Here is a 23670-nt window from a genome sequence, read left to right on the forward strand (position 1 = left end):
TTCACTCAGAATGCAGAAAATCACCAGAGAACACCAGCCCTGCCCTGATGATGAGAAAGAGCTGGTCAACCTACAAAATCAATTCTTGGAGCTCATCAGAGACCTGAGGTCACCATATTTTACAACTGCAATGTCCAACCCCTCCTGATTCACACTAAGAACAGTCACAGTGCACTGCTCGAGAATCTGAGGCCTTCTTATCTACTGAAACAATAAAACTCAAATCCAACTCAACTACTATTATGACTGACTCAACTCCTCAAACTAAGAGCCCAACAGAAGAGTGGCAGGCCCATTAGTGAGCATAAATATTATTTATGTCAGTCTCCACTATTGTTTCCATACACACTGCCCGGCATTCGATTAGAAACACCCAAAAAAGGCAAGAAAACACACCCACTGTCAAGAGTTAAATGGCCAACAGGCCCAGACACAGAGATGCACACAAAGCTGAAACTATCTTACAGACTTTAAAATAACTATGATTAATATATGTAATGATCTAGAAGAAAAGGTTGGCAACATGCATAAAAAGATGGGGTTTTTAAAGTCAAACAAATGCTAAAAATTTTCAAATAGTTCTTTCATAATCTTTTAATATTTATTCCTTATATTATCGAGCAGGACTTCAGCATTTTAGATGCCATACAAATGGACCTGAATGCTGTCTTAATGTTTTCTGAATCAAAAATTTGTTTTTCTCTTTTATATCTGCTTCTATATGACTAACTTTAGCAAAAAAGAAGAGTGTAATATACTTTGTCTAACTAGCTTAATCCATGACTTTCCAGAACAGTTCCATACTGCCATCAGCCAGATTTCTCAAGGGTCCAGAAGCAACGCTACACCTGAGAGGGACAAAGGCCACATCAAAATGGAATTTCTTTTCAAATAGACAAATGCATACATCTGGTATTATATTCTCATCCATTCCCATTTCTACTGTGCAGATATTGTTTCCATAATAAAATATCCAAAAATATGATAAGATATGTACAAGGTAAATGAGTCTCAGGAGCTATTAAGAATTATAATGTATATATTAGATGCTCCTAATATAAACTGTAAGGATGATTTTCTAATTAAAAACAACAACAATAAAAAATTAAACTCAGTCTAACAGACAGTGGAAGACATTTCTTGTTTAGGCCTCTTAACTTTCAAAGTCAACTGCTACTATTACTGTTACCATTATATGGAAATTTCTTTCTCACTTATTTCTTAAAAAAAAAAAAAAAAAAGGACTGTCTTTATTTCTCAAATACTATTTGGATCTGAACACTAAACAGAATTAAAATCAAGCCTCTGTATTCCTGGATTCCTTTAGCTTACCCACACAACAGTGAGATAAACCTAGGTTCTAATCTCAGTTTTTTAACTGACTGGTGGTGGTTTAGTCAATAAGTTTTGTGACTGACTCTTGAGCCCCATGGACTGTAGCCCACCAGGCTACTCTGTCCCTGGAATTTCCCAGGCCAGGATACTGAATGGGTTGCTCTTTCCTTCTCCAGGGGATCTTCCCAACCCAGGGATCGAACCCTGGTCTCCTGCGTTGCAGCTGGATTCTTTAACAACTGAGCTACCAGGGAACAACAAAGAACAGTTACAAAAGGTTCAAGGATTACTTCATAGAAAAAATATCCAAAGAAGTCAGATGGACTCAGATGACTTCTCAATGTCTTATACCCCTCATCCCTTTGAACACTGAGCAAAACTGATCTGATCACTTCTCCATATTTGCTTATTTTTTGAAGGAAACTTTTTTCCTTATCTTTTTCAATTTAAGTACATAACTGTCTTAAACAAAAAGTTTACTTTAAAAAGAGTACAACTCATCAAGGTACTCTGTACACTCTGATAATAAACAACGGCAAATAGTTATTATTTAAGAGATTTGACTCTCCTGCTCATCACTAATTCCATTTTCCAAGTTAACTCTTTTAAGTGGAATAGATGGTTCTAGTAATCTCAGCTGTAAGGCAAGCATGTTTTTTTATCTTTATCAACTAGTAAGTGCTTTCACTGGATCTCTTTAGGGCCTGGTTCTATTAGGACAAATGAAAAGAAAACACAGACCTACCTTCAAAGGATGGTGGTAAACCTATTAGAACTATAGTCTGAATGCAAGCCTATAGGCTGAACAAGGGTTAAGGCGTCTCATTGGCAAATTCCCTGAGATAAGAACAACTTTGCTATAACAACTATTTTAAGTTCTAATTTGTACTTAAAAATAGATCTCCAAATAACTTATTTGGAAAGACTTCCTGTGAAGAGTTACTTATCAGGTGGCAGTGACAGCTACCTTACTTGAAATCTATGCAGAAAGAGTAACAGACATTGTTCTTATTATCTAAAAATCTGTTAACCTTTAGTCGTAAAATATATGTATACACTTTGTAGTTCAACAGCTATAGAAATTACAGCCTCCGAAAACTATACAAAATTTCTTAGGACAACGTTCATGACAACTAGTTGAATTATGCTGCCATCCACTGGACAAAACACAAATGGCAAAGCAATTCTTGGCTATGATTTTTAAACACAAAGATAATCAGGTTCCATTTGTTAGCAGTTTTAAGAGGAAAGGATGTCAAACCCATGCAGTTCAGTTATACAAATAGCAGCAGAGCCAAGCAGAATCTTCTAAATGTTGTCAATTCAAGTGCTGATTTTATCAGTCAAAACACAACTCCCCAAACCTCAGTGACTCAACAGAACAGAGCTTAGATAAACAAACTGCAGTATAAACATACAATGGAATGCTATCCAGCCAAAAAGAAGAATGAAGCATCGTGCTATAATCATGAATAAACCTTGAAAACATGATAGGTTACTTAAGACAGACACAGAAGGCCATATATTGACTAATTCCATTTCTACAAAGAAAAGGCAAATCCACAAAGACAGAAAGTAGATTAGTTACTGCCAGTGGCAGTGGCTGAGAGTGGAGATGACGGACTGGCTACTAATAAGTGCTGGCTTCTTTCTGGGGTGAATAAAATGTTCTGACAATAATGGTGATGTTGCACAACTTTGCGTCTACACTAAAACCCACTGAGTTGTAAATTTCAAAAGGGTAAATGTCAGGGTATGTGAATTGTAGCTCAATAAACATAATAGATTTTTTTTACTGTGTTTAAAAAAGGAAAAAAATACATACAGCACACCTTTCTTTCTCCCTTGTTTCATGCCCATCTTGAGTATAGCTCCACGCTATGCTCACTTAGGGACCCAGGAGGCTGTACCATCTAAAGCACTGGGCAGAGAAAGGGAAACATGGAAAATTGCACTGCCGATCTTAAAGGCTTCAGATCTTTGGGGGGTGCACATCATCACTGAACCCACTTTCTCTTACAATTCACAAGCCAACGCATTTGGCCAAGTCTAACTTCAACAGGATTGAGAAATATACTCTTAATTGGGAACATGTGGTTAATAGCATCAAGACCAGCATATTTACCTAATCAATTGTTGTTGCTGTCTAGTCATTAAGTTGTATCTAACTCTTGTGCGACCCCATGGACTGTAGCCCACCAGGCTCTTCGCTCCATGGAATTTTACAGGAAAGAACACTGGAGTGGGTTGCCATTTCCTTCTCCAGGGGATCTTCCAGACCAGGGATTGAACCCACATCTCCTGCACTGACAGGCAGATTCTTTACCACTGAGCCACCAAGAAAATGCTACCTAACGAGTACTCAGTTCAAGACCACAACAGGCCAGGGAAAACAAAGTAAGTTAGGACCCTTGGCCCTAAGAAGCTCCCAGCACTTGCAAGGTGACTTCCTGCTGGTAACTAAATATGTGCCAAGTGCCAAACTAAGGACTCTAGCAGCAGCACAAAGTGCTAGCGCAGCAGAGTACAGAGTAGTCAGTGAAGCCTACCAGCAACAAAGCTGGGCAAACCCTAACAAGGGGACAAGTAGAACGCCCCCTCTGCAGAAAGGGAAAGGAGGAAAGAAAAGTGGCAAAAGGAACAAAGAAAATACACAAAGATAAAAAGACAACCCCCTCCCCACCACCACCACTTAAATTCTGAAAGCAAAATACTCTTATACTATCTCCCTGAGTTCAGGTGTAAAGAGTTTTGAAATTCTTGTTAAGCAAGATGGTCTTTGTTCTTTGGACAAATGAAGCAAAAGGTTAAGAAAATGAATGACATGATAAGCCTAAAAAATAAACAAAATGGATAGAGGGAAGGTGCAAGGTCAAGATATGAACCAGAAATCTTTTTCTGTTGTTTGAGCAAGTATGAATGAGGACCTAAATAAACTAGGGACATGGCAGGAAATAAATTTGAGACATTTTACAAGGGAGGAAAATCAGCAAGACTTGTGACTCATTTCAAATCTCTATTATGCTACTCATCACACTCCAGTATATTAAAATGACCATCACACTTTTTCCCTGAACAGTACAAAGAATAAACCCATCTTACTCATCACTATATCCTTTGCATCCAGCACAATGCCTGGCATATGGACACTAAATGTTAGCTGAGCTAAATATTCAAAAACCACTCTCATCTTCCCTCCCACTCCCACTTCTAACAATTCCTCTGAAGCCAAAATGATCTTCAAATCCTTTCATCCTACCTCTCTTCCAACTTACTGTCTTATTTGTCCTGCCTCTTTCATCTGTGCAATGTGCCCCAGACATCTCTTTCTCCCTTTTGATTGACAACAGGTTCACAATTTTTCACCCAAGATTCCTGGGACTAGAAGTGTGCTACAATTCAGAGCTTTTCAGATTTAGAAGGTACTATGGTACATATACCATATACTCTGTAAAACATTCAGTAGAAAATGGGAATATCAACCCATTGATATTTCTGGGAGAAAACATATGTAGGTTCCCACTAAGTTCCTTCCTCATATGAGTTTTAACCAAGTTTTATTGCAAATGAGTTTTGGCACCAAACTTAGAGGGGGAAAAAATCAATTTTCAAAGCTTCTTTTTGTATTTTGGAATTACAGACAAGGGACTGTGGACCTATGTATATTCAGAGATATGTAATTCACATCTCTGTTTTCCTTCACTCCTACTGACTCTCCAAGTTTTCACCTAGGGACATTTTTCTTCTGTCTGAAGAACACTCCAGTATTTCCTCAAAAGGAGAAACTACTGGTGATGAATTCTCCCAATTCTTGTCTAAAAATGTATTTCATCATTTCTCTCCGTTTCATGATCACCTCATCTCCTAATATAACCAGGTATTTCTGAATGAACATTAGACACTGTTTATGAAAAATTATGCAAACAATTTGATGCCCAGGATAATGATCTTGCTCTAGAGAGAACTTACTTTTGCTTTTGGTAAGCCATTAGAGGAGCTACCAAATCCAGACCATCTTCATTCCATCAGGAATGAAATGCCAGCTACCATGCCAGTTCTAACTGACCATTCTTACTATACCTAGGATGTGATCCTTTAGGTTTGGTGGGACCTGAACCCCAATTTTTATCACCCTACCCCCATAAACCCATCAAAGCTTTATAAAATTTCTTAGCCTATGACACTACTCTTCCCAAATAAACAGGCGCCCCCAGTAGAGAAATGGCTCAAATGCTAGCCTCCCCTCTCTAGATTTCCTTCTTTTCCCAGATCTTGGTCCTATAATTCTTCACTTTTTAATTAGCTTCGTGGACTTTTTTTTTTTTTTTTTAAACATTTTTGGGTTTTGGTCATGCCACGAAGCATGTGGGATCTTAGTTCCCTGACCAGGGATCAAACCCATGCCCCCTGCAGTGGAAGGGTGGAATCTTAACCACTGGGCACCAGCAAGTCCCCACCCCTGGTCCATTTTTACAGCTGCTCTCAGCTGTAGGGTTGGTCTAAAATTATCCAGTCTCATCAATCATATGTCTATGACTGCACCTACTAGAATACCTTGCACACTTGCATAGGAAACAGCAAGCTATAGTAGGTTCCCCACTAGGGATCCCTACAACCAACCAACCAGCTCAGTTATTTTATACTGGCTAAGAAATCAACAGTGATTAAGAAAAACAAATGGGAGTCTTTGATGTTTTTGAATAAGAAAGTATGCCCATCAAATATTAGCGTTTTTAGAAGATTCAGTTCAGTTCAGATGCTCAGTCGTGTCTGCCTCTTTGTGACCCCATGGACTGCAGCATGCCAGGCCTCCCTGTCTATCACCAACTCCTGAACCTTGCTCAAACTCATGTCCATCAAGTCGGTGATGCTATCCAACCATCTCATCCTCTGTTTTCCCCTTCTCCTCCTGCCTTCAATCTTTCCCAGCATCAGCGTCTTTTCCAATGGGTCAGTTCTTTGCATCAGATGGCCAAAGTATTGGAGCTTCAGCTTCAGTATCAAGATTAGTCAGTCAAAAAAAAAACAGATTGGAGAAAGGAAGACCAGTTAGGAGAGCCCTGCACTAGAGCAGGCACCAGCCAACAATGACAAGGATAAAGATGACAGCAGTGGGAATAAAAGGGGACAGAAACAAGTCAAATGACCGTATTCCATCAACCTTGACTATCACCTGGAAATAAGAGATAGGGGAAAAAAAAAGAGTCACAGGTGAATATGTAATAACAAGCCTGAAAGTAAAACTGATTTGAGAGAAAAGGAATTTCAATTTATACATGAAGTATCCAAAAGGAGAAATCCAAGTTGAAATGTCTAATAGGCATTTGGAAAAGCTGGTTTGAGTCCTCACTTAAAGTATAATGATTGCTACAAGTTTCAACAGAATTTTCTAAAACTAACCAGAAAGAATATCATTTACTAAACTAATAAACCAATTTTGGTATATCAAAAAATCAGAACTGTAAATTCACATTTTGAGGCTTTGGAGACATGGGTAAAAAAATAGAATAGAGATGTTCATTACCATATTTAAAACCAGAGGAGTGAAGCACAAGTCCAGGAGGATGACTTAAAAAAAACCAAATGCAAAATATGTCACAGCTCAAATAATCTCGTAGTTTAAGTGAAAAAAAAAAGTGTAGATACACACACAAGAAAAATACAATAGTAAGTAGAATACCAAGTAGGTTTAGCCATGAAAGTGATTTAATAAATTTAACAACAAAAAAGTTTTTAAGTTACCAGGGTGGTCAAAAGTCATTGTTTCCAAAATGGAAACAAAAAATGAATTTTTTCAAGGACAAGCGAGTTAAATTATGCTGTTATATTAAAACATTTAGGTTCAACAAATTAAAAGAATCTTTTAAAATGTCTAAACCAATATTCTCTAGTTTTTTTTTTTTTTTTTAAATTTTTATTAGTTGGAGGCTAATTACTTTACATCATTACAGTAGTTTTTGTTATACATTGATATGAATTAGCCCTGGATTTACATGTATTCCCCATCCCAGTCCCCCCTCCCACCTCCCTCTCCACCCGATCCCTCTGGGTCTTCCCAGTGCACCAGGCCCGAGCACTTGTCTCATGTACCCAACCTGAGCTGGTTATCCGTTTCACCCTAGATAATATACATGTTTCAATGCTGTTCTCCTGAAACATCCCACCCTCTCCTTCTCCCAGAGTCCACAAGTCTGTTCCATACATCTGAGTCTCTTTTTCTGTTTTGCATATAGGGTTATCGTTACCATCTTTCTAAAGTCCATATATATGTGTTAGTATATTGTAATGGTCTTTATCTTTCTGGCTTACTTCGCTCTGTATAATGGGCTCCAGTTTCATCCATCTCATTAGAACTGATTCCAATGAATTCTTTTTAATGGCTGAGTAGTATTCCATGGTGTATATGTACCACAGCTTCCTCATCCATTCGTCTGCTGATGGGCATCTGGGTTGCTTCCATGTCCTGGCTATTATAAACAGTGCTGCGATGAACATTGGGGTGCACGTGTCTCTTTCAGATCTGGTTTCCTTGGTGTGTATGCCCAGAAGTGGGATTGCTGGGTCATATGGCAGTTCTATTTCCAGCTTTTTAAGAAATCTCCACACTGTTTTCCATAGTGGCTGTACTAATTTGCATTCCCACCAACAGTGTTATTCTCTAGTTTTTAACTCAATAACTGGGGAACATGAAACATTATTTCATATACTCTTCAGTCCCTTGAATACAATATGGCTTTTGATAGAAATAAATAAATCATTCTGACAATGTAAACTATACACACACCAGTAGTTATTTTAAGATGCTCTTGATAGATAAGAGGCTGATGCCCTAAAGGTTCAATTCACTGATTATATTAACCCCAACACTAAATTTCTGATTATCTGCCAAATTCAACTCACTCCACACTTCTGTTTTAGCTCATAACAGTATTTCACTATTAAGTTCAGAGCTGCAAACAAAACATTCCACCCAAATGAAACTCTTCTGGCTCAAGGGGCCTGAGCATACTCTCAGGTTCTGTCCCGAATGAAAGCTGTCCCTAAGGTCTCTAAGGTTCCTAAGCAGAGATTACACTATGATTATGCCACACACCTGCAACACTGAACAAATCAATATACTGGATTAAGTGAAAAATGAATAAAGTAATAAAATGCCCACACAACTAGTTAGGACTTCCCAGGTGGCTCAGTGGTAAAGAATCCGCCCGCCAGCGCAGGAGACGTGGGTTTGATCTCTGGTCTGGGAAGATCCCCTGAAGAAGTAAAGGGCAACCCACTCCAGTGTTCTCGCCTGGGAAAGCTCACAGACAGAGGAGCCTGGTAGGCTATAGTCCACGAGGTCACAAAGAGTTGGACACGACTTAAGAGACTGAACAGCAGGCATCCAGAGACACAAAGATGAGTGGTCACTAATTATGCTACTCTTCCCACTAGTCCAATCTGATGCTGAACATTCACTTGACAAACACTTGGTGAGCTGTAACTGTGCCAGGCACTAGGGACAAAAAGACAAACAAGACAGAGTCCCTGCCCTCTAAGGAGGAAGGAGCTGTGAGGCGTCCAGACATGGACACTGAAACAATACAGAGTTGTTACTGCCAAGATGCTATGAGTACACAGAAGAAAAAGTCCCAATGGCGTTTTGTTTGTCTGAGGGAAATGTGAGGGTGCTGGGAAGATTTTACACAGGTGGACACTAATGAGTTTAAGCCTGAGAAAAGAATGAAGCAGCACTGGCCAGGTAGTAAGCAAAGAAAAAGTATCTTAGACTTGAGAGTAAAGGAACCAGATATTTCAGTAAAGCCACTTCATTTTAACACTGAGAAAATTTGCAAGATGATATCAGCATGCTTAATCAAGAGGCAAATAGCTGCTGAGGGGCAAGAGTTGAGACCAGAGCCCAGGTCCTCACACTTTTATCCACTTTACCCTGCTATTTAATAATGGTTTAACAATTTTACAACAGAGATCATTTCAAAGTAAGATTTTTCATAGTCCGATGTTGCTGAATTCAAAGTAGGATATGCATTGATTCTAAAAATAAACTAAGTTCCCTGGTTTTACATAGTATTTTATCTACATATTTATCAATATGGCTTTTAAAGTATTAGCTATCACCTAATATTAGCTCTGGAGAAGGAAATGGCAACCCACTCCGGTACTCTTGCCTGGAAAATCCCATGGACAGCGGAGCCTTGTAGGCTACAGTCCATGGGGTCGCAAAGAGTCGGACACGACTGAGCGACTTCACTTCACTTCAATATCAGCTCACAAGAGCTATCACCACTGTCTACATTTTAATTTTATAAGAATTATCCCTATATTAATATAAACCATTTAGTTACCTAACATGCCATATTAGTAATGGTAGAGAAAACAGGCATTCTGATACACACTGAAGCAGAGGGAGCACATAACTTGGCACAACTTTTGTGAACCACAAAATATGCACAAAGAGATGGCAGGCAGACCTCAGAGAAACTATAGGTTCAACTGCAGACCACTGCAATAAAGGAGATATCAATAAACCGAGTCACACGTATTTTTAGTTTTCCAGTGCTATAGTCTATTAAGTGTATAATAGCATTATGTCTAAGAAAAACCAATCAATGTACATACTTTAGTTTAAAAATACTTTAGTGCTAAAAAATTCTAAACATCATCTGAACCTTCAGCAACCTGAAGTAATAATATCACTGATCCCAAATCACCATAACAAATATAATAATAATGAGAAAGCTTGAAATATTGCAACAATTGCCAAAATGTGCCACAGAGACACTGAGCAAACAGACGTCGTTGGGAAAATGACGTCAGTAGACTTGCTCAGCTCGCAGTTGCTACACACCTTCAATCTGTAAAAAATGCAGCACCTGTGAACTGCAATAAAGCAAAGCACAATAAAACTTACAAGAGTGACTATCCACTGTAGCACTGTTAGTAACAGCCAAAGACTGGAAGCAACCTAAATATTCACTGGTTAAAAAGTGGTTAAATAAACTGAGGAACATCCATAAAGCAAGGTACAATGAACTATGGTGCATTCGTGATAAAGAATAAAGGAGCTCTATACACAGTCAGAGATCACTCTCCAAAACAGCAGAAACTCACTCTGAACTTCAGTGACTCACAGGTATTAGTTCTCTGTACAGTCCATCCTGGGCAAGTAACAGGTTACCTTTGGGTTACCAATAACTGATCAAGTAAATTTATGCCAGAGACTGTAGCCAAGTGGTCTTCCAAAACTACTGGTTAGACAGAGCATGATAATACTATACTACAAGGCCCTCTACCTTTAAAAATATTTTACAGTAATATTCTAATTGTAAGAATGAAAAGTCTTATACTGCTTACAAAATTAAGTACCAGAAAAATCTACTCAAGCAGAAACTGCAATACAACAAATCGCTTTGGCAAATCAGAAGTCTATCAGTCAAATTAAGGACACACCTGAAGTCAGAGCACACGCATAAAATGTATCATAAAATCTCCAATTCACATTTCAAAGGTGACTCTTATAAGTAGACAAGTGATATATTTTATCCTTATAATTTGAACTGAAAGGTTTGCTTTCTGTTTTAGAAGACTATTTAACATCATTTCAATAACAGCAAAAGAGTACTAATAAAACGATCCTTTTTGAGATGAGTTCTTCGATGATCTAATGAAATCTCTGGTATATCCTACACCTAGAAGACCACCTAGATTTCAGGTTAAAAACAAGATCAAACTCAGATTTCTACTACAAAAATTTTCATTATCCAAGAGATGATCAATATTCGTAAACATTCATTCACTTTTACTCAGTAAGTGATGCCTAGTGTGTATCAGACACTGGGTAAGGTATAACAGCACAATAATGAAGAAGACAGACATGCACCTCTGCTCTCTCAGGACACGGTACTGGGGCAGGGGGTGTGGGGAGAGGGGACAGCTAAACCAGAAATTACAATACACAGTGAACTACCATGACACAGTCAGGATTAGAGAAGCACAGATAAGGGGTTCCCAAACCCAGACTTGGGGAACAAGGTATCAGAGAATGTTTTCCAAAACAAACGATGTCTGAGTTGCAGCTTGAATGTTAAGTTCACAATGACTGACAAAATAAGAGGGCAGAGGAAAGGAAGAATTGTTTCAGGCAGTCAGCTTAACATGGCAAAAGCCAAGATGTGAGAGAGTACCTAAAGTGTTCACGGAACTGAAATAAGTTCAGGAACAGAAAAGCCATTATTGTTGCTCAGTCGCTAGGTCATGTATAACTTTGCGAACCCGTCAATAGCAGCATGTCAGGCTTCCTCGTCCTTCACGGTCTCCCGTAGTTTGCTCAAACTCATGTCCATTGAGTCAGTGATGCTATCCAACCATCTCATTCTAAAAGCCATTAGGCTACAGAAATAAGCAGGAGTCAAGACAATGAAGGGCTTTCTAAATCCCATTAAGAAGCTTAGATGTTATTCTAACAGGAATATGATTATCAGAGCTGTATTTTAGAAACAGTCACTCTAAAATGCAAGATTCTTTAGAAGTGTTAAAAGTAGAGGCAAAGCACCAACTGAGATGAGCATTTTATAACACACCTAAAAAGACGTAGCCTGGACTGGATGATGGAAAGTGGACAGGAGCCAAGACAGAAGTAGAACATAAATGGGATCTGGCAATAAATTGGACATGGGGATTCAGAGAGGGCAGTGTCAAGAATTATTAAGCAAACCATTCAAAACTACAATGCACGGGTCTTAGGTTTTACCTGTAATTCATATACAATGCCTAATACTAAATATATTTGTTAAATGAATAAAAATTTTGTATTTACATGTATATGTATGGCTGAGTCCCTTCGCTGTTCAACTGAAACTATCACACCACTGTTTGCTAATAAGCTATACCCCAATACAAAATAAAATGTTTAAAAAGACAAAAAAGACAGATTTTGCATTTAATGGCAAAAAAGATGACGAAAACAATTTATACCAACAACGGGAAGAAGATATATTTGGCTATGATAAATACAACTCTGGCTATAATTTTTAAAGAAAAAGCTACTTTTACTTAGTACAACAACTGTTTGGGGTAAACAAAAACTAAGACACCACAGACCACAAGGGAAGTGAGGAACAATATCCAAACAGTAACCCAGCACTTGCTGGAAACTGGATATTTCAGAATTGCTGAAGCACGTCCCAACTGTGGGGTGGACCCTGGTGATCCACTGCTGAGGGACTTTTCCACACATCCTGTAATTTCTACACCACAACTAAAATGTGAACTGGCCCTGGAAGAACGATAGTATGTGACCTTCAAGCACTGGAAACTCTACTGAGGTGGGGAGGGCCAGAGTGCTATCAAGAAGCCAACCGCTTCCTTAAGCAAAATATTTCTGCAACTTTGCCCAGATTTTACAGCTGGGATGATGTTCATCTGTAGAAAGTTGACCAATAAAATGCTAACTTCAGCTGTTAATATCAGCAAATATTAGAAATTGGTAGGCAAATAACACTTCAAAGATAACAATAAAAAAAAGTTCAGAAAAAATTAAAATATACACACGTTCATAATACAGAAGTCACCAAAGACTGAGGTTAACAGAACAAATAAGGTTTTAAAGAAAAGAAATGCTGACATGGTTAATAAATGGAATTAAGGTTGGAAATACACCTAATCTAAAAATGTCCACAGTTTATGTCAAATTTTCAAATTAATCTATTGCCAAGATGAGACAATTTGAAGAAGCAAAAATCAATACGATCAGTTCTTTACCTGCAGCTCCTTTGAGACTCGTTCTAAGTGGTTAGTTATCTTTTTAATCAGATCACTGTACATCTGCTCCGAGTGCTGCTGGCACACACATTTATACACACAACTGTGGGGAGGAGGGCAGACAGAAAAATCAGGATGACACACTTCATCAGCCCAAGGGAAAGGCATCCCCTCAATATATAACCACTGGTGAATTAATTTGGGCCTAACAAAGTGACCAATGCAACTCTTAGACAAAAATGTACTCTGCCCCAATCAGTATTCAGATGGAACAGCCAGCACTGCCAGCTACAAAGAATCTTTCTGAGGATCCTATTAACTATTTTATCAGTACTAGATAACCTAATACTGGGTAATAATCTGAGTTTGACTATGACAACTACTTAAAAGTCAGCTTCTTTCTTTGATATTAATGGACATCAAAATAAGGAAGAGCGAGTGATACACAGCACAAAGTTTCTAACTCACAAGGGTTTGCAAGGTAACGTCTTTGTGATTCACTTGCGTAGAACAGCACAGTTGTCACTTCCTCCTCTTGTGACTGGGCTGATCTGACATCCCACCCCAGTCCTCACTAATGTGCTACTTTCACTTACCAGGAGCTGGGAAGCAAAATCACCAAAGCTAGGTAAACTTGTGTATTGTAAACATCAACAGAACAAGCTAGCACTTCCCCACAAGACTAAAAGGACAATATTTTTTTTAACCTTTTTCACTGACCTCTATAATTTCTGCATTGTGTTTGGTGGGGGTGGCAGGCTGAGGTAAGGTTAACAATACTTTGATTTGAAAACCAATTTTGAAGCAAGAAGTACAAATAAAACTCCAAATCCACAAGTGTGTAACATATAAATAATTTATAGAGCCTCACTGTATGTATCATATATTATATGCATACATACTGTCATAATTCAACTTGCTGTGAACCTCAATATACCCTCTAAAATTCAAGCAAATAAAATCTTGACTTACCTGTATATCTGTTCATAGGATATGGGGATATAGTCACCAGGACTCTGAGTTAAAAGCTGATCTATGGCACCATCCAATTTTGGCCAGTATGTGCTCTTATAATCTTCAATAGTTATAACATTCATTACTAAAAGTAAAAAGTAAAATGAATATTACTATGTGCCACATATAAAATAAACACAAATCACAGCAGTTTTTCAAATTCCTCTAATTTTACATTGACAATTTATCACCTAAATACAACTCAATTATTATTTCATTTCCAATTTCAAAAAGCCCAGTCTGATCAGGGAATTTAAGCAGCCATGAATTATGATTTTAAAAATCACTATACAAAGGAAAAAAACAAAAAATTACTATAAATCTACCTATCGTTAAAAATAACAAAACAAGCAATTCTCTCTGGTTCCCTCTGCAGTTTTCTGTGATGACTGGAGCATCCCTAACATACACTGACCTTCAAATACACATTGTCCATGATGCAACAAGATGGCCTATTCATGAACCGCAATAAAGTTCTAGGAAACTTAACTTCTAATCAATCTTTACAGAAACCCCTGGGAAAATCTACCTAAGGAAATAACTGTGGAGATTAAATTCCAAATGCTACAGTGCTAGAAACTTGCTAAGATTTTATGGCACCACCAGGAGCTCCTGGACATGACAATAGCTGTAATGCAGGCTCACGCAATCCCACCCTTTAGATAAGTCCAACAGAAAAATGTCCAGGAACTGCAGCCATAAATTGAAGGCTTACCTCATTCCTAATGGCTGGCTCTTATTCCTCCAGGATGGGTTTAATAAAGCATTTATATAACAGCCTGTCCTAACTGTGAAACCCAGGGGTGATGGGTACTTGACAGCACTGTAATGTTAATAGTGAAAAGAGCTACCCAAAGCACCTAAAATAACTTGCATTTTAGGAGTCTCGACAGGAGCTAACAACTACTAGATCAGCCATTTTACTATTGAGTTTACCAGAAACTTGGGAGCAGAAGGGTGATTTCCCCAAGAGGACACAGCTAATCACTGGCAGTGGTACCAGGAAAAACGAAGTCTTGATCTGGTATCTTTCTATCACATTAGTGTCAGTCACTCAGTCGTGTCGAACTCTGTGACCCCATGGACTGTAGCCCACCAGCATCCTCTGTCCATGGAATTCTCCAGGCAGGAATACTGGTGTGGGCTGCCATCCCCTCCTCTAGCGGATCTTCCCGATCCAGGGGTCAAACCCAGGTCTCCTGCATTGCAGGCAGATTCTTTATGGCCTGAGCCACCACCAGTCCATTTCCCAATTTTAGGTTCACTAAGGTTCAAGATGTTTCTCACATCTATGTGCCACACCTACTGTGTTTGTTCAAGATTTTTTTTAATTCATTTTTTTTGGTTGGCTTGAATATACTTAAAGGACACTTGAGGAGTTAACTAGTGATTTGCACAACATGGAATATCTGCTAAGTAAAAGAATCAGACCTAAAAGGCTATATACATATATGGTAAGACTCACTTATTTATAAAGGCAAAATTGTAGGTAGGAAAACAGATCAGTAGCTGCCAGAGACTAGAAGGTTGAAAGAGGGACTGTATACAAAGGGGAAGCAGGAGGAAACGTTTAAGACAATGGACTCTTTTGTATGGATACATGGTAGCGGAAACACCACTCCGTGCATTTCTCAAAACCAAGAGAACTAATCACTATAAAAAATACATTCACTGTATGAAAAAAAAAATTCAGCCAGGATGTAGTGGTAAAGATGGAATGTAAACTGTGACATATAAATCTAATTTACAAATGAATCACATAGCTGCCATTAAAAAAAGGGCTGAGGTGGGAGAGAATGGAGACCAAAGTAATGTTTTGACTACATATAAGACTAAAGACAAAAAGAACTGTACATGCATGTGCACACACAGGCACACACACAAAAGGCAGAAGGTGGCCAGATCCTGGAGGGCCTTATGAGCAGTGGAGACTCTGCCTTTCACTCTGAGTAAGAGGAGGAGGGTTTTGAGCAGCCAAGTTACATAATCTTTGATTTTCTATGTATCATTCCAGCCGCCTTACGCAAGAAAGCTGTGAGACGGTGGGGGGTTGGACCACAGTGAGAGCAGTAAGGACAAGAGGAAAGGTCAGATTCTGCACATATTTTAAGGGAGAGCCAACAAGACTTGCTGATGGTTTGGATGTGGGATGTGAGAGAAGGGTCAAGGATGACTCTGAAGTTTTTAGCCTGCGCATCAAAGGATGGGGATCCCATAGACTGAGATGAGGAGGACGCAGGAGAAGTCCAGCACGTTTTGGAGTTGAAACTGCTGGCACCCCACCCACTTACTCTGCCCACAAAGGCCGTGGTGGACACCTACCACTATCTGCCACAGTGCTCTCTGGCTGCCACTGCTCTGTCTGAAGGAGGGGCAGGTTGGAAGTTCAAGAGAATTAACACCCCAGGAGCCGCCATCAAGTCATGACTAATGAGACCTCGGGAGCATCTGCCTTTACTCTGGGTGAGTGCTGCGCCGACTCCCGAGTCCCCACTGGGAACACACTCCAGTCGCCAGCGTGCTGACTTCCTTACTGGCTTCCTTACCATCCCTGTCTCTCATCTCCACACTCTGACAGGTGCTTCCTAGAATCACCTCCTTGGGCGTAAAACTACCCGTCTTCAAACAAAACAAAGAAAAAAAAAAAACTCATCAAAAACAGAAAAGTAGTGCCATTGGCAATATATCCATAGACATAAATACAGTTATTAAATTCTAGTGAGGTTCTACTGCCTTGAAAGATTGAGTGAAGTCTGCTTTCCCAGTGATAAAAGGGGATCAGCAGATGTTGCGAAGTGTCACAAACTAGCTCCAATACCACCTTCCCCTATGCCAAGTCCCTTCGCTGTTTAACAACACTGTTAATCGGCTATACCCCAATACAAAACAAAAAGTTTAAAGTTTGAAGGAAAAAAACTGAAAATAACTGAAAACCAAAGAACTTACTATGTGATTCTAGGTTACTGAACCTATCAGTGTGGGGGAGACCGTAGGACAGAGGAGACTGGTGTGCTGCAGTCCATGGGGTCACAGAGTTGGATACAACTTAGCAACCGAACAATACAACATCAGTGTCCATCATCTAAAGCACACCATATACCTGCTCTATGCCCAAAGCTGGGAACTGAAGAAGGTAACATTATCGGATCAGAAAGAAAACTTCAAGTTCCAAAAGCCAAGAATGAACAGGCCAACCCATGGGTTCCTGGACAGTTCAGTTCAATGAACTACACCCGGCACTGTAGCTGGGGAGCAGCCTGCTTTCCATGCACAGGTCTCACACTTCTACAAATCTCCAAGGTAAAGATCTGATGGAGGAAAAAGAACCTAAGATGTGAAGTCCCACAGGTGTAAGGACAGAATGAAGTCCCAGTACAAAAGCAGAGATTTCTGATGCCTCTCGGATATCTTTCATGTGGCACTAAGAAAAAAAAAAAAAAGAAAGAGCTCTGCTTTTAAACATCTTTGAGAAGAGACCTTCAAACCAAAATGAAAAAGGCACAAGTCACAGCAGAAAATCTTAACTCCTATTTCCACATCTAAAAAGAAGTTATATCTATTTGCACACACATTTTGCTTGAAAAACAACAGAAAACCAATTCACTTACATGCTACCTATCATGGAGTGAATGTTCACATTCCCTCAAGACTCATGTGTTGAAATCCTAACCCCCAGGGTGATGGTATTAGGAGGTGGAGCCTTTGGGAGGTTTTCAGATCATGGGGGTGGATCTTCATGAATGGATTGAGTGACTCTAGAGAGCCCCCTCACCCTCTCCACGATATGAGGACCCAGGGAGAAGGTGGCCTTCTATGAGCCAAGAAGCAGGCTCCCTCACCAGACTCCCAGTCTGGCAGGGCCTTGATCCTGGACTTCTCATCTCCAGAAATGTGAGTGATAAATAAGCCACCCTGTCTACAACAGTCTGGCCCAGAAGCATGAACACTAGCTAACATGTGGCTTCTCAGGAGCCACCCAATCTTCACCATAGTAGAAAGGAAAGCAGAACACAGATAAGCATCTGCCAGAGCTACAGGGAGTTTGAAGAATGAGCACTGGTTGGTTTTCATACCTTTAGCCAAAGATCAAGAAGGTTTTTCATATCACTCTTCGGTCAACACTTAAAATAACAATCCCGACAACTTTTAAAATATTTAACTCCTTGCTAATCTCAACCCAATCTGATTTAAAACAAACCAAATAATATTAGCCATTTGTTTGGTTTATCTAACACTTGATACACACAGCCTCAAACAGTGTGTGTGTGTGTGTGTGTGTGTGTGTGTGTACCCACACACCCTTGAATTCTAAAAGTAGATCCTCTTGTTAGAGAAACATAAGCAATCCCTTTCAACTTTGCCCACAAAAAAGTTCAGACTAATCAAAAGAAATATAAAATACGGAACCTAAACAAAACCTAACTGAATTTTATCTACGTTAGATTTCCCAGCTTGAAAAAAATGCACTATCTTTCAAACTGCCTAAAGAAGATATTCTAAACTCAAATACCTACAAGGCCCAGGTCAGTAACATAGATGAGTAAAACAGACCTGGCACAAGAATAAAAAAGAGCTGTGAGCATTTCAACGAAGTGGAGAATGTATATGACCTCTAAGAGACATTCAAGTTCAAAAAATTTAAAAACCCTACAGCCTCAAAACATCATGTCACAAAGCTTAAACTTTGAACCTCAAAAGATAACAAGCTCACATAGCCTACTGAAAAGTACTACAACTGATCTTTACTAAAATAAAGTGAAATAAGATCTGAAACTCATGGAATAGCTGGAATCTGAAGTCCAGAAAGTACTGTCAGGTTGTTAATAAACGAGAAACTACTGGGGATATGTAATTCATACCAGGCAAGAATAACTATGTTCCACTTTCATACTTTGTTATCCAAGTAACTTATCAACACTTGATATATTATGTGTTAATTATCAATCTTCCTCAAACCAGACATAAACCCTTTGGAGAAGGAATTCATTCAATGCTAGATTCCCAACTCCAAACTAGCACGTGATAGGTATTAAATAATGCATGTGAAGTAAATTAATTTAATGAAAGACAAAGTAAATGTTTAATATAAAAACAGTTCAAGGCATACCACTTATCAGTAGCTTTGGAATTAAAGTGCATTTGGTTTCACAGACTAAAGCAAACCAGGTAAGCCCTACCAGATATTCCTTTTGAGGTTTTTTTCCTTGTTATTTTTTTATAAGGGGAGGATATATTCCGAAATTACAGCAGACGTTATTAACTCATTCTGGATCTACTGCAAAGACTGGCCCCTCCCTCGGATCAGGGGCTCCGACAATGAGATAGCAGGAGCAGCATCAGCACCAGCTGGAAACTCGTTCACTTGATGTAAATGCAAAACACGGCCAGGCCCCAGCCCAGACCTTGGGGTCAGAAGAGGAGGGAGGGGTAACACACGGGGCAGAAGTGCCTTTGAGCCCTCCAGGTGATTCTGCTGCCTGCTTCTTAAGAGAACCACTGCCCACTGCTCCCACTCCGCTCAGAGCAGCCAGGGGTCACAGGCGCTCCTCTGTTCTCTGCTAGCATGTGGTTGCTGGGTCTTAACAACTTCAATCGCAGAACAAATAAAGGGGCACGAGTAACAAAGAAAACAATTTCAAGGGCAGCTAGTCAAAAAAGCCTTCAAGTTCTAGTCTTCCACTCCCTTCTCCCCACCAAAAAAGCCACCCTCATTAAGAACTGGCTCCTTAAGGAGAATATAGTATTGGCAATTATGAAATAAATGATTAAGCCAAATTAAACAGGCTAAATTATGTCTCAAGCATAATGACTTTTAGATTAATTACAACTAATTACAATGAGATAATCTGACAAGTCGACTAGGAGAAAAAAGATCTGGCTAGGGTAAATGATTTAAGAGAAAAATTATGATTTCTTGTGGTCACAGTGTGCCCATCTATCAATAAATCTGTGTGGTCTAAAACTTTACCCCCTGGTAGAATAATATCCAACATAAGGGGAAGTCTGAAATCTTTCAAGCAATGGAGAGAACAAATTCTGTAGAATGGGGAGAATCCTTGGGGTGGGGGGTGGGAAGAACAGTCAGAGTGGAAGAGAATTAGAATCAGAATAAGGTTGTGCAGTTTAGCAAATAAATGCAGTTTTACTCTTTCTTTAAAAAAAGAAAATCCCAGTTACTTATTTCTCTCAACAAGAAAATAACTTGATCCAAGCAAAGAAAACAGTAGTTTAGCTGCTCCCAAGAGAACTGCCCAGTTGGGGAAAAAACAGTAAAAGAAGTTACCAAATCCTTTAAATGTATTTTTCCATATTAGAACGTTAAAAACAAAACCTGTACCAGCTACTCAGATATATTTTGATTCACCGTTAAAAGATGATAGCTAATGTTAAATCCTAATAAAGGAATTGTTTCTAAAGTAAGCTAAAACTTTTTAAGAGCTGTATGCTCTATGGGGAGTTTTTAAGTTTTAAGTTCTAAGTTGCATGTGTCTGGGAAGTTTCTAAGTTTGAGGGTATGTGGTTTGTATAATTTAATTTAAACACTATGAACAATATAAAATATCTACTGTGATCATTAATAAGTCATTCTTTGTAATGTTGTTCAGTTCAGTCGCTCAGTCATGTCTGACTCTTTGCAACCCCATGAATCGCAGCACGTCCAGGCCTCCCTGTCCATCACCAACTCCCAGAGTTTATGCAAACCCACGTCCATCGAGTCGGTGATGCCATCCAACCATCTCATCCTCTGTCGTCCCCTTCTCCTCCTGCCCCCAATCCCTCCCAGCATCAGGGTCTTTTCCAATGAGTCAACTCTTCACATGAGGTGGCCAAAGTACTGGAGTTTCAGCTTCAGCATCAGTCCTTCCAATGAACACCCAGGACTGATCTCCTTTAGGATGAACTGGTTGGATTTCCTTGCAGTCCAAGGGACTCTCAAGAGTCTTCTCCAACACCACAGCTCAAAAGCATCAATTTTTCGGCGCTCAGCTTTCTTCACAATCCAACTGTCACATCCATACATGACCACTGGAAAAACCATAGCCTTGACCAGATGGACCTTCGTTGGCAAAGTAATGTCTCTGCTTTTTAATATGCTATCTGGGTTGGTCGTAACTTTCCTTCTAAGGAGTAAGTATCTTTTAATCTCATGGCTGCAATCACCATCTACTGTGATTTTGGAGCCCAAAAAATTAAAGTCTGATACTGTTTCCCATCTATTTCCCATGAAGTGATGAGACCAGATGCCACGATCTTAGTTTTCTGAATGTTAAGCTTTAAGCCAGTTTCTTCACTCTCCTCTTTCACTTTCATCAAGAGGCTTTTTAGTTCCTCTTCACTTTCTGCCATAAGAGTGGTGTCATCTGCATATCTGAGGTTATTGATATTTCTCCCAGAATTCTTGATTCCAGCTTGTGCTTCTTCCAGCCCAGCATTTCTCATGATGTACTTTGCATATAAGTTAAATGAGCAGGGTGACAATATACGGCCTTGACGTACTCCTTTTCCTATTGGGAACCAGTCTGTTGTTCCATGTCCAGTTCTAACTGTTGCTTCCTGACCTGCATACAGGTTTCTCAAGAGGCAGGTCAGGTGGTCTGGTGTTCCCATCTCTTTCAGAATTTTCCACAGTTTATTGTGATCCACACAGTCGAAGGCTTTGGCGTAGTTGTTATACCCATGTAAATACTGAGTTACATTCATGTAAACAATTAACTAGATTAACATTTTGGTCCAGGTAAGACTTGTAAGATAAAGACACTTGAGCCTTGGAAGAAAACCTACGACAAACTTAAGAGTATTAAAAAGTAGAGACCACGCATATTAAAAAGTAGAGACATGCATATTAAAAAGTAGAGACATCATTTTGCCCACAAAAGTCCATCTAGTCAAAGCTATCATTTTTCCAGTAGTCATGTACGGATGTGATACTTGTACCATAAAGAAGGTTGAGCACCGAAGAACTGATGCTTTCAAACTGTGGTGCTGGAGAAGACTCTTGAGAGTCTTGTGGACATCAAGGAAATCCAACCAGTCCATCCTAAAGGAGATCAACCCTGAATATTCATTGAAAGGACTGATGCTGAAGCGGAATACTCTGGTCAAGTGATAAGAACAGCCAACTTTTGGAAAAGACCCTGATGCTGGGAAGATTAAGGGCAGGAGAAACTGATGACAAAGAATGACACGGTTGGATGGTATTACCCACTCAAGGGACACGAGTTTGAGTAAACTCCTGGAGTTAGTGAAGAACAGGGAAGCCAGGTGTGCTGCAGTCCACGGAGTCACAAAAAGTCAGACATGACTGACTGACTGAACAACAACTGTATGAAACTACATAACCTGCTTTGGCTTGCTTCAAATGACATGTTTCTTTTCCCAAACACCAAAAAACTTACACAGAAATACATTCCACTATTATTTTACTCAATTTGAAAAAATGTAATAGAAGAGTTGGGGCTTCCCTGGTAGCTCAGCTGGTAAAGAATCCACCTGCAATGCAGGAGACCCTGGTTCAACACCTGGGTCATGAAGGTCCCCTGGAGAGGGACAGGCTACCCACTCCACTCTTCATGGGCTTCCCTGCTGGCTCAGGCAGTAAAGAATCTGCCTCTAATGCAGGAGACCTGGGCTTGATCCCTGGGTTGGGAAGATCCCCTGGAGGAGGGCATGGCAACCCACTCCAGTATTCATGCCTGGAGAATCCCCACGGACAGAGCAGCCTGGAGGGCTACAGTCCATGGGGTCGCAGAGAGTCGGACACGACTGAGCGACTAAGCATACAGCAAAATAGAGCAGTAGAAAATTCCTTCATCATTACTATCTTACAAACAGAAAATAGCCACTGTGGCCTACCAGCAGGATTGAAATCAATGTTACTTTAGAATAATTCCTGCATATCATTCCACAATTATAATATCACACTTGAGCCTGTGACAGTTTCCACAATGAACATGTTATTTATGAACGTACATATATGAAAACGGTCAAGTGCTATCAACATATCCTTTACGGCTCCAACTCCAACTAATCCCAAATTTCCCCATGTTCAAATATAAAGCATCTGCTCAATTGAGATTCCACAGGTGTGAACCATGCTAACTGCAGGTCTGCCACAGTTTTAAAATTCTGTTACTTCTTGCAAGATTTAAAGTCAACTCTCCATGGAACTGACACAAGGAAAGTACTGCAGTAAGGCGCGCTGAGGTGGAAACACCAACAGGTGAGCTAATCGTGCCCTGCAGAACCCCGAGAAGTTCACAGGGAGGACAGTGGGCAAGGTTAGAGGCAGAGAGTTGGTGGGTGGAGTGGGAAGGGTGAAGACTGGTTACAAATCTGTAGACTAAACAATGAGAAAGAGAGGATTATTCTGCACAGAAATTGACAGATAAGAAATTAGGACTCAAGGACAAGATACACGGTAGGTGGGTGCATAGGTGCGAAGCTCAGGGCTGGTGGGTTAATCTGAAGTCAAAAGTCAAAATAAAAAATGCTCAAACATCCAACCCTGCCCCTTTTCTTTAATTCTAGAATGCCACTGACAAGGAGTAGTATTTACTTCCT

At 39.6% G+C, this 23670-nt stretch overlaps 1 protein-coding gene across 1 annotated transcript in view; it reads right to left on the reverse strand.

Annotated features, from left to right (window-relative positions):
* Positions 1-23670, reverse strand: part of CACUL1 (CDK2 associated cullin domain 1) — a 69437-nt gene that overhangs the window by 33315 nt on the left and 12452 nt on the right. The window contains exons 2-3 of the mRNA XM_020895685.2: positions 14068-14194; positions 13096-13198 (exon numbers count right to left, since the gene is read on the reverse strand). Coding sequence (XP_020751344.1) covers positions 13096-13198; positions 14068-14194 — 230 coding nt within the window. The remainder of the gene's footprint in view (positions 1-13095; positions 13199-14067; positions 14195-23670) is intronic.

The sequence above is a fragment of the Odocoileus virginianus genome, chromosome 7, assembly GCF_023699985.2.
Source record: "Odocoileus virginianus isolate 20LAN1187 ecotype Illinois chromosome 7, Ovbor_1.2, whole genome shotgun sequence".
In the NCBI taxonomy this organism is placed as follows: domain Eukaryota; kingdom Metazoa; phylum Chordata; class Mammalia; order Artiodactyla; family Cervidae; genus Odocoileus; species Odocoileus virginianus.